General features: G+C 35.8%; 1 protein-coding gene across 2 annotated transcripts in view; it reads right to left on the reverse strand.

Annotated features, from left to right (window-relative positions):
- Positions 1-13,469, reverse strand: part of AP3B1 (adaptor related protein complex 3 subunit beta 1) — a 165,605-nt gene that overhangs the window by 24,548 nt on the left and 127,588 nt on the right. For both annotated transcript variants that reach the window (XM_075410692.1, XM_075410693.1), the window contains exons 23-24: positions 4,673-4,904; positions 1,365-1,449 (exon numbers count right to left, since the gene is read on the reverse strand). In XM_075410692.1, the coding sequence (XP_075266807.1) occupies positions 1,365-1,449; positions 4,673-4,904 (317 nt within the window). The remainder of the gene's footprint in view (positions 1-1,364; positions 1,450-4,672; positions 4,905-13,469) is intronic.

Raw genomic sequence — 13,469 nt, forward strand, 5'->3', positions numbered from 1 at the left:
TGCCCCTGGAACAAGAAATCTTACTTTAACAGTCGTTCTTTTGGAGTCACTTGAGTATATCTCTATAACTAAGATTTTCCCACCATCTTTAATAACTGGTAAGTTGCACAAGTTGCGCTTAGTAGTATTACACTAAAATTTCTGCAGTATTCAAGAAAGAGGTACAGAACTTCCCCAAAGGGCTTCTCCTAAACTGGAATGTGGTGATACAAATGTCTATTCAACACCCTTTTTTGTGCAGAATGAGGAAGTAGTGCTTCTTGCAACAAACTATGTCAAAAAATATTATTTCAAAATACGTAAAATAAAATAAAAGAACAGCTCCTAAAAGAAGGTGTCTAGCTCTCCCCCATCCATTCATTCCTTATATTTGGACACTGCTACAATAATTTTTCCTTGGTTTCAGATGCTAGTTTATAACAGAGTTCTCAGGGAGTGAACAGGTTCTCTGCTAGCCCAGAATGCAACAGGACCTAATACAAAGGAGGATCCTGAATGTACCAATAATTAGCGTAAAAAGTGTAAATCAAGTACATAAGACAAAATCTAGCTGGCCAGCCAGTTACTTGTTTTCATTCTCTCTCTAATAATTTAAAAGACTCTGCTGCATGAGGAATAAGCTCCTTTGGACAGCAAATTTTGGGGTTGGTTTCACACAGTCATGTTACCTAGATTACAGCCATAAGTACTCACGGAACTAAAATTGCTGACACCATGTGTTTTTTTGACTTGAGATTTTTTACAAGGAAGAACACACACAGAACACTCCAGCAGACTAGTCAAACTTGACTGCTTCCTTCAAGGTGGTGTTACTAAGAAGAGTCCCAAGAAGAGGAGGGGGAAAAAAAAAATAATGCTCAGGAACAGAGAATTCTAAATTGGAAGAGAGGTTCATTCTTCTGCTTGGTATCATTTACACCAAGCAAAAAACAGGACCTCCCAAACACAACTTGTCAAGGAGTTCTTGAACTTCCACATGTGATTTCAAATCTAGATTTGAGTTTACCATCAAATCTGTGTTTTTAGAAGCAAGTGCTAAAAAAATTTGGCAGACTGAAGAAAACTGATAATCTTTGTTATAGTAAAACTGAAGACTAATTTTGTCTTCTTTCTCTAAAAACATCTTGGGTATGCATCATGTCCATAGAATCATAGACTGGTTTGGGTTAGAAGGGACCTTAAAGATCACCTAGTTCCGTCCTCTCTGCCATGGGCAGGGACACCTTCCACTAGACCAGGCTGCTGTTGTTCAATTCTTTAAATATGTAATAAACAGCAAGTCTACTACTGCCAAGTAAATTTCCAATATACACTACTGTTGCCTTCCAGGAGCAAAACATTACCCTCCCTCCCCAACAACTCACCATAACTGGAAACTGGCCATCTGAGTAGAGTCACAGAAGTCGATACCCATCGAAACAGTAATGGATCCTGCAGGCTCAAGGCAGTCTACATGAAAACATTTTGAATAGGTAAAATACACATGCAAAGCAGAAGAAGACACCAGATGCAAACCCCCGAACTTCACATAATTAGAAAACCTATATTTAAAAAAAACATTGCCTAAAAAAGAGCCAATACTTGCAGTTTTATTTCAAGTAGGCATCACCCAAATGTCACACCTGCACGCTTAAGTGTCTTGGATCCCTCCTCCCCACAGTTAGTGCACATGAAATGTTGCTATTTCAATCTTACAGCCCTGCCATCAACAAAATAAAGATTTATTAGAAAAGCTAGGAATATTTACAGGGGGAAAAAAAATAAATTTCAAAGTTACAGCCTTTTACTTGTGTGCTGAACCAGCACTGAGATTTCATTTTCAATAACACTAGTTTGCAAATTTAGTTAATAGTAAACCACAACAAATATTAATAAAACTTACACTACTACACACTGTAATGGAAAAAGAATCAAACTTCAAAAATTTAGTAATTACAGTGGTTTACTTCTTTCTCAGTATTCCTCTTGCATTAGTTATGGAAGGGAGCAGAAGGATTATGAACCCAAAATGGAGGATCATTTTGTGCTTTACAAGCAGTGCAGATTGAGGCACTTCTCAAATTAAGGTATCCAGAGACATGCTTATTTCTTAGTTTCTTGGCTATATCGCTATACTGTTTCCTCAATGTTGCAGAGATAAGGCTTTGCTTTGGTAGGAAGAAAAACTCTGTCTTTACAGAAGTATGAGGTACTAAAAACAAAACACTGGACCAGAGTTTGAATTCTTAAGATTACAAGAAAGAAAGCCTAAATGCACAGTTAAAAGAGAGGAATTCAAATAAAAATGATTGGGCAGGCAGAAAAATGTCTAATTTCCAGTTCATTCATTAATGTATCTGATGTTCTGCAGGAACTGAAGAGTAGGCAGCCGCGTGATGACAAATGGAAACAAAATTTAACTGTATCAAGATTAAGTTCTGAAAATATGGAAAACATGGACCCGATGCAGTTAGGCACAGACTAAACTAATATTAGGCAATGAAGAGAGAACAAAGTATTTCAAGAAAATAAATCTGTGTAAAGCATCAAAAGATTACAGGCTCCAGCTCAAATTCAGATTAACTATTATCAAAGTCTTTGATCTGAATGTTTTCAAACGGGGTTTCAAAGGCACCTAGCCAACAATAAAATATTGCGCACAGGGACTTACGTGAAATAATTTGGCCCATTTCTACTGGCAAAATCAGTACAATTGCCAACAGCAATTGCAGTGATGGAGGCAAAACTAGACTTCTACTCCAGTATGAATACCTGTCTACACTGACACTCCTGCTTTTGGTTGCCCTGGGCAAATTATTGGATGTGTTTTCCAAATGCTGGAAACAGAAGGCAGTAAGAGGAACCAGGCACATACACTGAGTTCTAGGTAAAGTGACAAAGCATACAGAAAATTTGCATTTAAGCAAGAAAAGGGACACTTTTGGAAGGAACTATGGACAACATATAGCTTGTTTTCTGAAGAAGAAACCAACAGCTTCACAGGACAGATATCAGAATAATGTCTTTCTTGGGGAAGTAAATACTTTAAAGGGTAGGATTCTGTTGTGGAACTCAAGAAACCTGAACTGGATAACTTGCTAATTCCAGATTTTTCCATGTTTTTTTACATGAGAGAAGTGAATACTACTGTTCCCTGATTTGTTACTGTGAGTACAATATCTCCTGACATGATTCATAGTATTAATAGTTTTCTACTAGCAAGCCTTTATGACTTTGCTTCTTTGAATGTTTAAAGGGAGGGACATAAAATTAGGCTGATGGTCAAAATTAACTTGAAATTGGAGCTCTGGACTTCTTACCTTGAGGACTAAACACTAAGCAGTTTACTTAACACAAAAATTAATATATGTCCTAAAAGTAACCGTCTTCATCAAGGATGTATCATTATCAAAATGCAAATAGTTCCAAAATTTGAACTCTGAAATAAACTGTAGCATTGTACAATTGCTTTTGTAGCTAGTTGGTGTAAATACGTATAGCCTTTCAAATGTTCACAGAATCATGGAGTGGTAGGGGTTGGAAGGGACCTCTGCGGATCATCTAGTCCAACCCCCCTGCCGAAGCAGGGTCACCTACAGCAGGCTGCACAGGACCTCGTCCAGGCGGGTCTTGAATACCTCCAGAAAAGGAGACTCCACAACAAACGTTAAAAAAAAAAAAAAAAAAGTATTTCGACAGCATACAGCTATTTAATACCAAACATATTTTTAACTACTGAAATCTTTGCTTCACTGTTGTGCTTTAAGAACTTGCTTCTGTATTATTCTAACCTGATACAGATGCACATAGTAATGTAGCTCATTAGAAGAGAAGAAATGCACCTAAAGTACAGGAGCTTGTGCCAAAATAGAGCATGTCTGCCGTTTCCATTTATATTATGAAAGAGTCACTTCTATTCCATCTGACTATACCACATTGTCCTAAAACAAAGTACTGCTGAGAAAAGAAAGCAGGTTGTGTGCACAGGTACTACCCTTGAATGCTATGATCCATGTTCTCAGGTTTTCTACTCTTTCTTACTAACAGAACTTCAGAAAAAAAATTCCTGATCAGAAGGTAGAATGTAAAACAATTTAGGTTAGAAGTACTCCTTTCTACCTAGTCTAAGCAACCATACTGCTGAAGTATGGTAGATGCAAACTAGACTAAATCACACACTTCCACTCCACGGCCAAAAGCTCGCAAGGCAAACAACAAGATAGGCCTAAGCCACCAAACTAAATAATGCATCTACAAGTGTTCTTTAAAGCTTGGAAAGAAAATCTTGTGAATATACAAATCAAAGCCACTTTCTTAATAGTAGCCTGTTATAGCCTTTCTGGGCTGAGGCTATAAGAGAATTAAGTTTGTGGGGAGACAGAAAAATCTTAGTATAATCAATTGGAAGTGATATAATTGATATTTGAACAAGCAGGTTAGCCTTCAGGGATTGAAGTTCTGATTTAATGAGTTATTTTCAAAGTCAAACACAAGTAGTAAAAAGCTCAATTAAATTTTTGTTAAAATCAGATTATCTAAGAAAAGATGGTTGTGTGTGTATACATACATATGTATACATGTGTATACATACATACATATGAGTGTACATATAACTATGCAAAAAACACTTTCTTCTATTTGAAATTTTGCAGAAGATTAAGATTCTATATTTTTAACGATAGGACACCATTACCTATCGGATTAAACTCATGCATCCTCATGCCTGCAGGTAATTTCTTCTCCCCGATGTGAATATTCTCTATCTTCTGATCAGTTGTATTTGTTACTGTCACTTGCACAGACACCATATGATCACCAAAATTGCCTGCCTGTCTTGAGAAGTGATAATGAGCTGCTAATCCTTTTCCACTCATTCGATGAAGCAGTTCATGTATTTTTGTTGGCACAGAGACTTGGGTAGTGACCTGCGAAGTACAAAGCAACAGTTCGTGAATGGTGTAAGCAAAGAGCAGATGAAATGACAATTAATACTGCACTTTTCACTCAGCTCGAGTGCCTGCCTCCTAGTCAGAATTTTAGTGAACTAGAAACATGTAAGGACATATTCAAATCCACAAACAAATTGCAGTAATAGAAAAAACAACATTTCTGGTGTTGAGAAATAGCAGCTTTAACTTTGTTGTATTTGCCTCACCTTCCATTAAAAATCTGTTTTCAATATTTTAATTCTACAGTTATCCATTAAATTATTGGAGGTTTGTTTAAGAGTTACAGTTAAAATAATTATGTTGTTTCCAGCAAGAAGTCTCTCTCCATTCTATGCATCAGAACTCTAGGGTGACCCCAAGCCAACTGCACACTGTTAAAGTATAGCAAGAAATTGTCTTCTCTTTCACTTGTTAAAACCACAAAACTGTTGCCTAACAATTACACCACTCAGATGCTAAAGTCATAGCTGTACAGAGCAGAAGGATGTTGCCGCTTTTTCAATAGTCTTGCTGCCACAAGCAATACGAGAAATCCCAAGGACATTTGGGTCCATTGTATCCTGAAGAAGTAGCATGAAAGACATTCAGTGTGCAAACAAATTCCCAGAAGACACTGTTGATAAGGAAATCCATAATCATGAGTTCAAAAGTGCAAAAGTAAGGAATATGCAGAAAACTGCAGAAAAGTGAATTTGAATTCTTTAAACAAATTTTAAGGAAAGACTAGGAAATTACATGAAATGTAACACCACATAAACAGAACACAGAGGCTGAAAAAGCCAAATGCTCAGCACGAAAATCCTATTTGTCTGATCACTGCACTATGAGGTACTGAACTTTATAGTACATCTGTTAAATATATGTGTTTATCTGTTTCCACTGATGAGCGTCTATCTTCTCTTGCCCTACACCCATAACCCTGAATGTGTAACTACACGAAAGACACAACTGCAAATAGCAGGATGTTCAAGACTCCCAGCAACTATGCAAGCAGAACGAGCTTTTACCCTGCCTTCCCTACTAAACACTTACAGATTGCTACATTTTCCTGACCGCCATATTTTACATTGAGGGGCTAATCTGAAGACCTAGTGAACATCTGCAGTAATATGAGAAGCTGGTAAGAAGTGGGATTTAAACCCACAAGGTGTTACAGAAATGGCAGAGTATCTGGAAAACACAAGGCAGTAAAGAATACTGTTGAAAAACATTAGAAGTTAGTGAGCATATAACAAACTATACCTTCATCTCCAAGCACCTGTTTCTCAACTGCAAAGTCAGGCTAGTAATATCCATCACCTCAAATGAATATCTGTACAGATTAACTAATAAATGTTTAGAAGTGTGAGCACTACAGTGATGAAAGCTGAAGAAAACTACATGAAGAACTGAGTGGGTTGGTACTCAGAGGTAGCTTTGGAAGGTGAATTGTCTCACACATATACTGAATGAAGAACAAACAATAAAAGAGGCACAAAGGCTTCCCATCCCTTCAAAACTCAAGCACTATGGGACTGTAATTAACGCATACAGAATGCGAACGAGTAAAAACCTCTGCATATCAGATTTCACTTTCAACTTTTTACCTAGGTTTCTTTCTCTAACACACAAAAACTCTGGTATCAGTTTTTTTAGAAACAAATTAATGATCTACCAGTAACTGTTAGTGTGAAGACTAAAGGCATTTTCAGAATATATCCGAACTGAGGAAACTCCACAACCCCAACTTCGAACCTGTACAACTTAGTAACACTTTCCAAGTAAACTGGTGAAGTTCAGACATTATCTGCCCCCTAAAGACAATGTAATGCTCTCAGGGACAACATTTTTTGTTTTCCTGTATGATCAGAAGAAAATACCGCTGTTTACAATAGAACACATAGCTAAATATTTAAATTTCTCTCCCTTTTCAAACAATAGCAGTAATACCACTTGTAGAATACAAGCACCACATTCTTATACAGAGTCATATTTTCAGTCCAATTACTCACTTCCAACAAGCATGAAAATATCTAATACTTTTGTCCAAGAACACCATTCAGAGAAGTTTTACAAAACCCATAATGACAAGATATCTTTTTACCCCAATGCCATTTTTAGCGCATAAATCTATGCCAAGACCAAGGTTACTTTTATGTGGTTTATCTTTAAACGGTATTTATAAAATAATGGGTGCTGTGACATCAAATGACCAGATTTCCATATAACACAAATGAATGGAAAAAGTACGAATTGTATGGACCTTCACAGTTCCTCAAAATTCAAAATGTCTTTGAATACTAAAACCAAACTTTAATAGATTAATACTCTGCTTAGATTTCTAGAAATAACTGACATGGTCAAACTCTCAAAAAACAACTCAGTTGTCAGGAAATAAGAGAGGACATATTTCGAATAATAAGGAACTTATTGGTACATAGAAAGACAATATCAGTAAGAGATTATTAGCAGAGTCACACTAGCACCTGTTACTTAAACCATCGTTAAAATAATGAATAAAACTGAAGTTTTAAGATGTACTTTAAATCTTCACTTTGAAGTTTAAGCTTAGCCTTTAACTTTCAACATTTAATTCGATTTGAGCTGGACATGCATAACAGAAAAGTTATTTCATTAAATGGTTCACCCATTTTTCATCAACAAGCTTAGGAAATGTTTCATTCATGTTAAAACAAGTATTTTGAAGTACACTAGCTTCTCTGTGTTAACATATAGCTGGTTTTATGAATACTATTTATTAATAAGAATGAAAACAAAAAAATTAGTAGTCAGAAGTCCAAAACATAGATACGTATACACACACATACAGCAAAAAATCCTCACTATACTTAAATTGCAACACTGATTCAAATTTTACTGAAATAGAGATTTTAATCTGTGCCCCTTTCAGCGTTACTTCTCATGTTTCAGTCATAATTTGACTCATGAGCCCATTCACTTTTATTTTCAATACACTATACAGTGCTTCAGACATACAAAGAACAACCAGAATGATGACATTATGTTTTAACCATCTTCCTTCCCATAGAATATTAATACTCAGTTGCATTTAATGTGGCAGCATTAGAAAGAATTAAAATGTATATATGCTGACCAAAAGAATTTAGTTCTGGAAAATGAGAATTCTCAAGCCCTCTATTTGCTTATAAGGGTTTTGAGCTGGCAAAGGTTGGTGTGACTGTAATGCAGTCTATTTAATAGTTGCATCAGTCTGGTGAACAGAGTTTTTCAGTTTAATTCTAAAATTTTTAATGCATACAATTGCAATACTTCAAGAAACCCACAGGGCAGACACCTGCAATCACTCTGGGGTTAAAATAATCCTCCAAAGAGTTAATAGAACAAGAACCATCTAGTAACTAGGAGATAACCCCCTACAAATCTTACACAGCATATGTTTAAATAATAGAAGTCGTTTGTGTACCTTTGGATGGTTTATGAAAATAACCAATCAATTCTGCAGACACAACATTATTTCTAAAGGAAATCTATGTGACTCATGATGCCTGCAGATACACACAGACAAACCACACATATTTTATCAGTTTATTACAGTAAGCAAATAAGCGTGGAAGGAGAGTGCACATAACTGTCTACTTAACACTTACTGAAACATTTATAAGAGCTGTTATCTCCCTAATAACAGACAGACAGTGTGCAATTTTAGAGAGGAGAAAAGCTTCATATTTTTTAACACTTCACTAAAAAGTAACTGAAGAGTGTAAAATGAAAAATACTCTGTGCAGTTAGCTGGTAATGGACCATATTATCAACTCAAGTTAGATTTATAGGATACAAACTAGTCACTAATAGTTATTTTATGACATAGCGTGTCTGCTTTTTTTGGGTGAAGATTATTAAGATTAAACTTGCAAAACTTTTTTTATTTTTAAATACAGCTCTTTAAAATGACAGAAATAAAAAAATTAAAATAAAGACTGTCCTTCCATCCCATTTAGACTGAAAGCAACCATGAATTAAAAGTCAGCATAAGGATTCCACGAGTGTTATGTGGGAACACTGTATTGGTAGGCCCCCACACTAACTGCAGATGTTGAAAGATGATCCATCACCCTAAAAGAAGCTGCAAACATTTTTAAACTACTTCTTATTTATACAACAAGAAGAGCAACATTGGGATTTTGCCTTAAAAGTCCCCGACTCGTTAACCATGTAAAGGGAAAAGCATAAAATCACTGACAATAGTTTTAGCTTTCTTTATCAAAACAGACCTGACTAGTTGCAAACCACTGAATCCTCTGTGCATGAACATGCTTCTTTTTGCCATCTCAATAAGTCCTTAATCACTAAGTTTAAGTTAACATAAAAAACTATTTTCTGTCATTATTTAAAATAAAAAGCACTACAGGGTTTATTAAACCTACTAAAGAAAAAAGAGCTGGACATACTTTCCTGTATGAAGTATTATTATTGTTATTACTGAGCACAAAATTATGTCTGTTGTTTCTCTTTTTCTCTGTATTTGTTCCTCATCTTAATAATGCTGTAATAAGAAACACAGATTAATTTTTGATCCCGATTCAGAAATGTATATATGTTTGGATAAAACATATATTATTGGAACAGAATATTTTCTTCCAAGAATTATGATAATTACAGTTCTAGTCCTCTAAATTACATTCTGTTAAAGTGGTGGACTGAATCATTTAATCTAAGTAGCCCTTCTACTGCCCTCCTATTGGCAATATCCATGACATAATCCAAGAATGACCTACTGAGCTGAGAGTGCTATATCCTCTCTTACACTCACTGTAAAGCTATGCTCCAGTAACTCCACAACAGCTAAGAGAAGGGCTATCACGTAGCCCAGTCACATTTACACGATCTTTCAACTGAAGCTATGAGAGCAACTTAACTATAATTTTATAGTATTAGGAGAAAGACAGAAATCCAGACAAACAAACAAAAGACAACTATTGGCAGGAAACAGTGTATTCATGGTCTTTTGCTCCATTACCAGTTCCATATTACTCACAGTCACAAGGCAATGTCTTCCTTATGCAGCTCTTACAAAAATAAAGAATAATTCATAGAAAGACATAATAAAAAGCAAAAAAATAATTGCAGAAAGAATGGCAACATCCTACTCTGTATTGTTTCAAGAGGCCGTAGCAAATCCCAACATCAGACTGTACTTAAGTCATACTAATACAGATTGCCAGACTAAGGACAGGATCCCTCTGATAGGGGGCAGGGAAACCAAGCAAGCAAGCAAGCTCATATTTTCTGCAGTCTAGAAAAGTAACAGGATACCATGATTCAGTTTGGGCTAGTATCTAGACATACAGACACTTGAAGACAGTACCTAGACATACAGACACTTAAAGACATCATGTCAAATTCTGGAAAATACTTAAAATAACTTTCCACCAAAGGCACATTTAAATGCTCTACACCTACTAAACACCTTCTAAAAGCCACGACTGCTAGGAAGTCCTTCAATTTCTAACATAGCCTAATTCCCTTCTTTTTGCATTGCCACCAACTTTTAGGCTCTACACTTCCCTAAATGATTGGCATGTTAATGAGGCTAATTGAAAATTAGCATATTAATACTGATAGCTTTAAACCAGTATCGGTTTCAGACAATTTCAGACATTAGAAAGTGAGTTCAAAAAATTCTTACTGAGTTTGAACACTGATAGAATAATACTTCTGTATCTAAAAACTTGCAAGGAAAAAAAAAAAAACAAACACCAAAAACCCCAAATAACACCCACTGATTTTTAAATCACACAGAAATGAATCTCAAACAAAAGAGCACTTCTGTTATACTGCCCACAGTCTGTTCGGTAAGGCTGCCAAAATTAATCTTTTTCTTTGCTTTTTAGCTCTAATATCCATATCGTCTCAAACAGGTATAAAATAATCCTTTCAAAGAGCAGAGTGTTCAAGATAATCTGCGAACCTAGAGATGATCAGAATCTTCCGCAATATTAAATTATACCTTTTCTACTACTTTTATGTCCTTTAGACTTTTTCTATGGTTCTCTCAAAATATAACCAACTAGACAGATTTCCAGTAACTTTGTATTAATAAAAAGTATTGTTCTTAGAGCATAAAAACAATTACACGATATAAAGGAAACAGAATCAGGCCTTAACCTGCCGTTCACGAACAGCAGAAAACTCTATTAATCCCATACCACACTAATCATGCACTTCTAAAACTGAGCGTGCTCTTGTCTTGTATTTTATGTGTAACTCGAAGCCAATGAGACAGGATGCATTTCGCATGTATAATAGAGCTTCAAGCTTCATGTTACAACTACACACCATTTGGTTTGAAATTTGGCATCTTTGCCTTTTCCTTCCACTGAGCATAATGAATCACATGAATAATCCAATGAAAATACTACTGAAATCTTTTTAAAGGCCACACAAGAAAGAATTTCAGCAGCACCAAAATAGGAATATTCTCATGACTAAGTCGGGGTTATTACACAAACATGGAGGAAAGAGCTGAACTCAGTGTCATAAATATTGGCCACAAACCTTGATATAAGTTCAGAAGTGCACATTCTTCTCAATAGGGTACTCTGGGATCACTAGTGGAATACGAAAAGGGCTTAAAAAGATACCAAGGCAGAATTTTCTTTCAACTGCATTTGCAGAGAATTCCCACAATCAAGGGTTTAAACTGTATCCCAATGCAGGCTTCAACTTCTAAAATAATGGTGCCCAAATCAAATGGTGAAATTCATATCTGCGCATGGGAAACCTCAAGATTCGCTATAATTTTGTCCCACGTATGCTTCTACGAAGTGAAAAGCTGACGGATTGGCAGCTGATGCATGTGTTTGATTTTCATCAAGCAGCACAGTATTTTAAACTCCTTTGCAATAGTCATTAGGTTTCCAGGAACAGGCCTTCTCCCAACATACAAACAAGCCATTTACTTCAGTTTAGTGGTTCAGCCCTTTCACTGACCACCTAACTGGAAAGTCTGTGGCTCACCCGAGTAGTTTAAGAGTTAGAAAAACAGAATAAGGTGGCAGCCTCACATTGCGTCCTAATTGTGAATTTGAAATAGCAGATGCTGCCAAGAGAGATTAATACAGATTTTGGAATTGAGTCTACATGACTTCATAGAAGTTCCTACAAATGGTTTCTAATACAGTATTTTGATTTTGGCAAACTGCCAGTCTCTAGAGACCTCTAAAGTGAAAACATACTGAACCCTACTGGCTATAATGTATAATTTTACAGTTATGGTTATACTACAACAACTGCTGGATATTGGTTTCTTCCAACAGAAGCACCCAGTTCAAACTTTCCCTCAGGAATGGACCTTCTTTGTAAGGATAAGTCTATAATGTAAGTTGAAACACTCACTACACAGTAATACCTACAAGCCAAAGTATAGTATTTGAAATCTAGCACAGATACTTATGAATGCTAAAAGGCAAATTACATCTTTGCTGGCTTAATACAACTATGTTTGAATCTTGGTCACTATATTTTTGCTGAAGAATGGAATACGTTATTTTGGATTCCATCAGGATGATCTAAATGCACAATAACCCACCTGCAAGGGCAAAAATCCAAAATCCATACCGAATCTGCTGCACATATACATCTGTATTAATCCTTCCTCAATGTGGGTGTAGAATCTCTGCATGTACAGGAATACACCTCTTATACATGATAATGATGTGCCAATTTCTCCCAAATTTTATTTCATTCTACACACAATGGTTTAACCTGAAAAAAACCCCATATTCCTTCATTTGTGAAAATTACAGTTAATCTAACTGAGACCATTGCTAAAATACAGCTGTTCTGTGTTTTGTTTTCCTTAAGCTTCACTTTTTGGCCTTGAGAAGAAATTAAAAAAAAATCATCCAATACAGTTTGTAGCCTATTAAGAGAGGTTTATTAATAATCAGTTACCTTCAGTTTCTTTGTTTAAATTTGAAAGCACAATTCCTTTTTTTGGACTCGGAAACAAAATTTGTGGCATCAAATAACTTACTCAGGCTCCACGAGGACACTTCTTTTCACACTCATTAAGAAGGAATGCCACTCCATGCCATCCACGCACAGCTCAGAGTAATGCAAGCAATAACATGCATGGCATACTCCAAACAAAAAACCTCTCTCTATTGTACAAGATCTTTAGATCCTGAAAGCATGCTGCTTTATACAGTAGCTGCAGCCATAGCTAAGTGCCTCAGTTGACGACTAAAGGCAAGCTAGGTAGGTGATTTTTTCTCACCTACTTTTGAAATTACCTTGGTACCCACTAATATACAGTATTTCTACTACTATTGTCTAAATACTGCAAAGACTGTTAGTCAACTGAGCACAAGCATAGCAGCAGGCAGACTGTGGCAGTGACCATTTATTAAAACTTTTTTTCATTTTAAAGCAACATTTAATACACAAATGTATTTAATAGTAGTTGAAATTTATTATTTATATAGTATGCATATGTTCTAACACTGTTGGTGTTACAAAGCTCCTTCAGTGGCAATGGTAGAATGCTTTTTGTACATTTTTCATAAAAACATTCCAAAC

This window comes from Opisthocomus hoazin, chromosome Z (genome assembly GCF_030867145.1).
Source record: "Opisthocomus hoazin isolate bOpiHoa1 chromosome Z, bOpiHoa1.hap1, whole genome shotgun sequence".
NCBI classification, from domain to species: Eukaryota; Metazoa; Chordata; class Aves; order Opisthocomiformes; family Opisthocomidae; genus Opisthocomus; species Opisthocomus hoazin.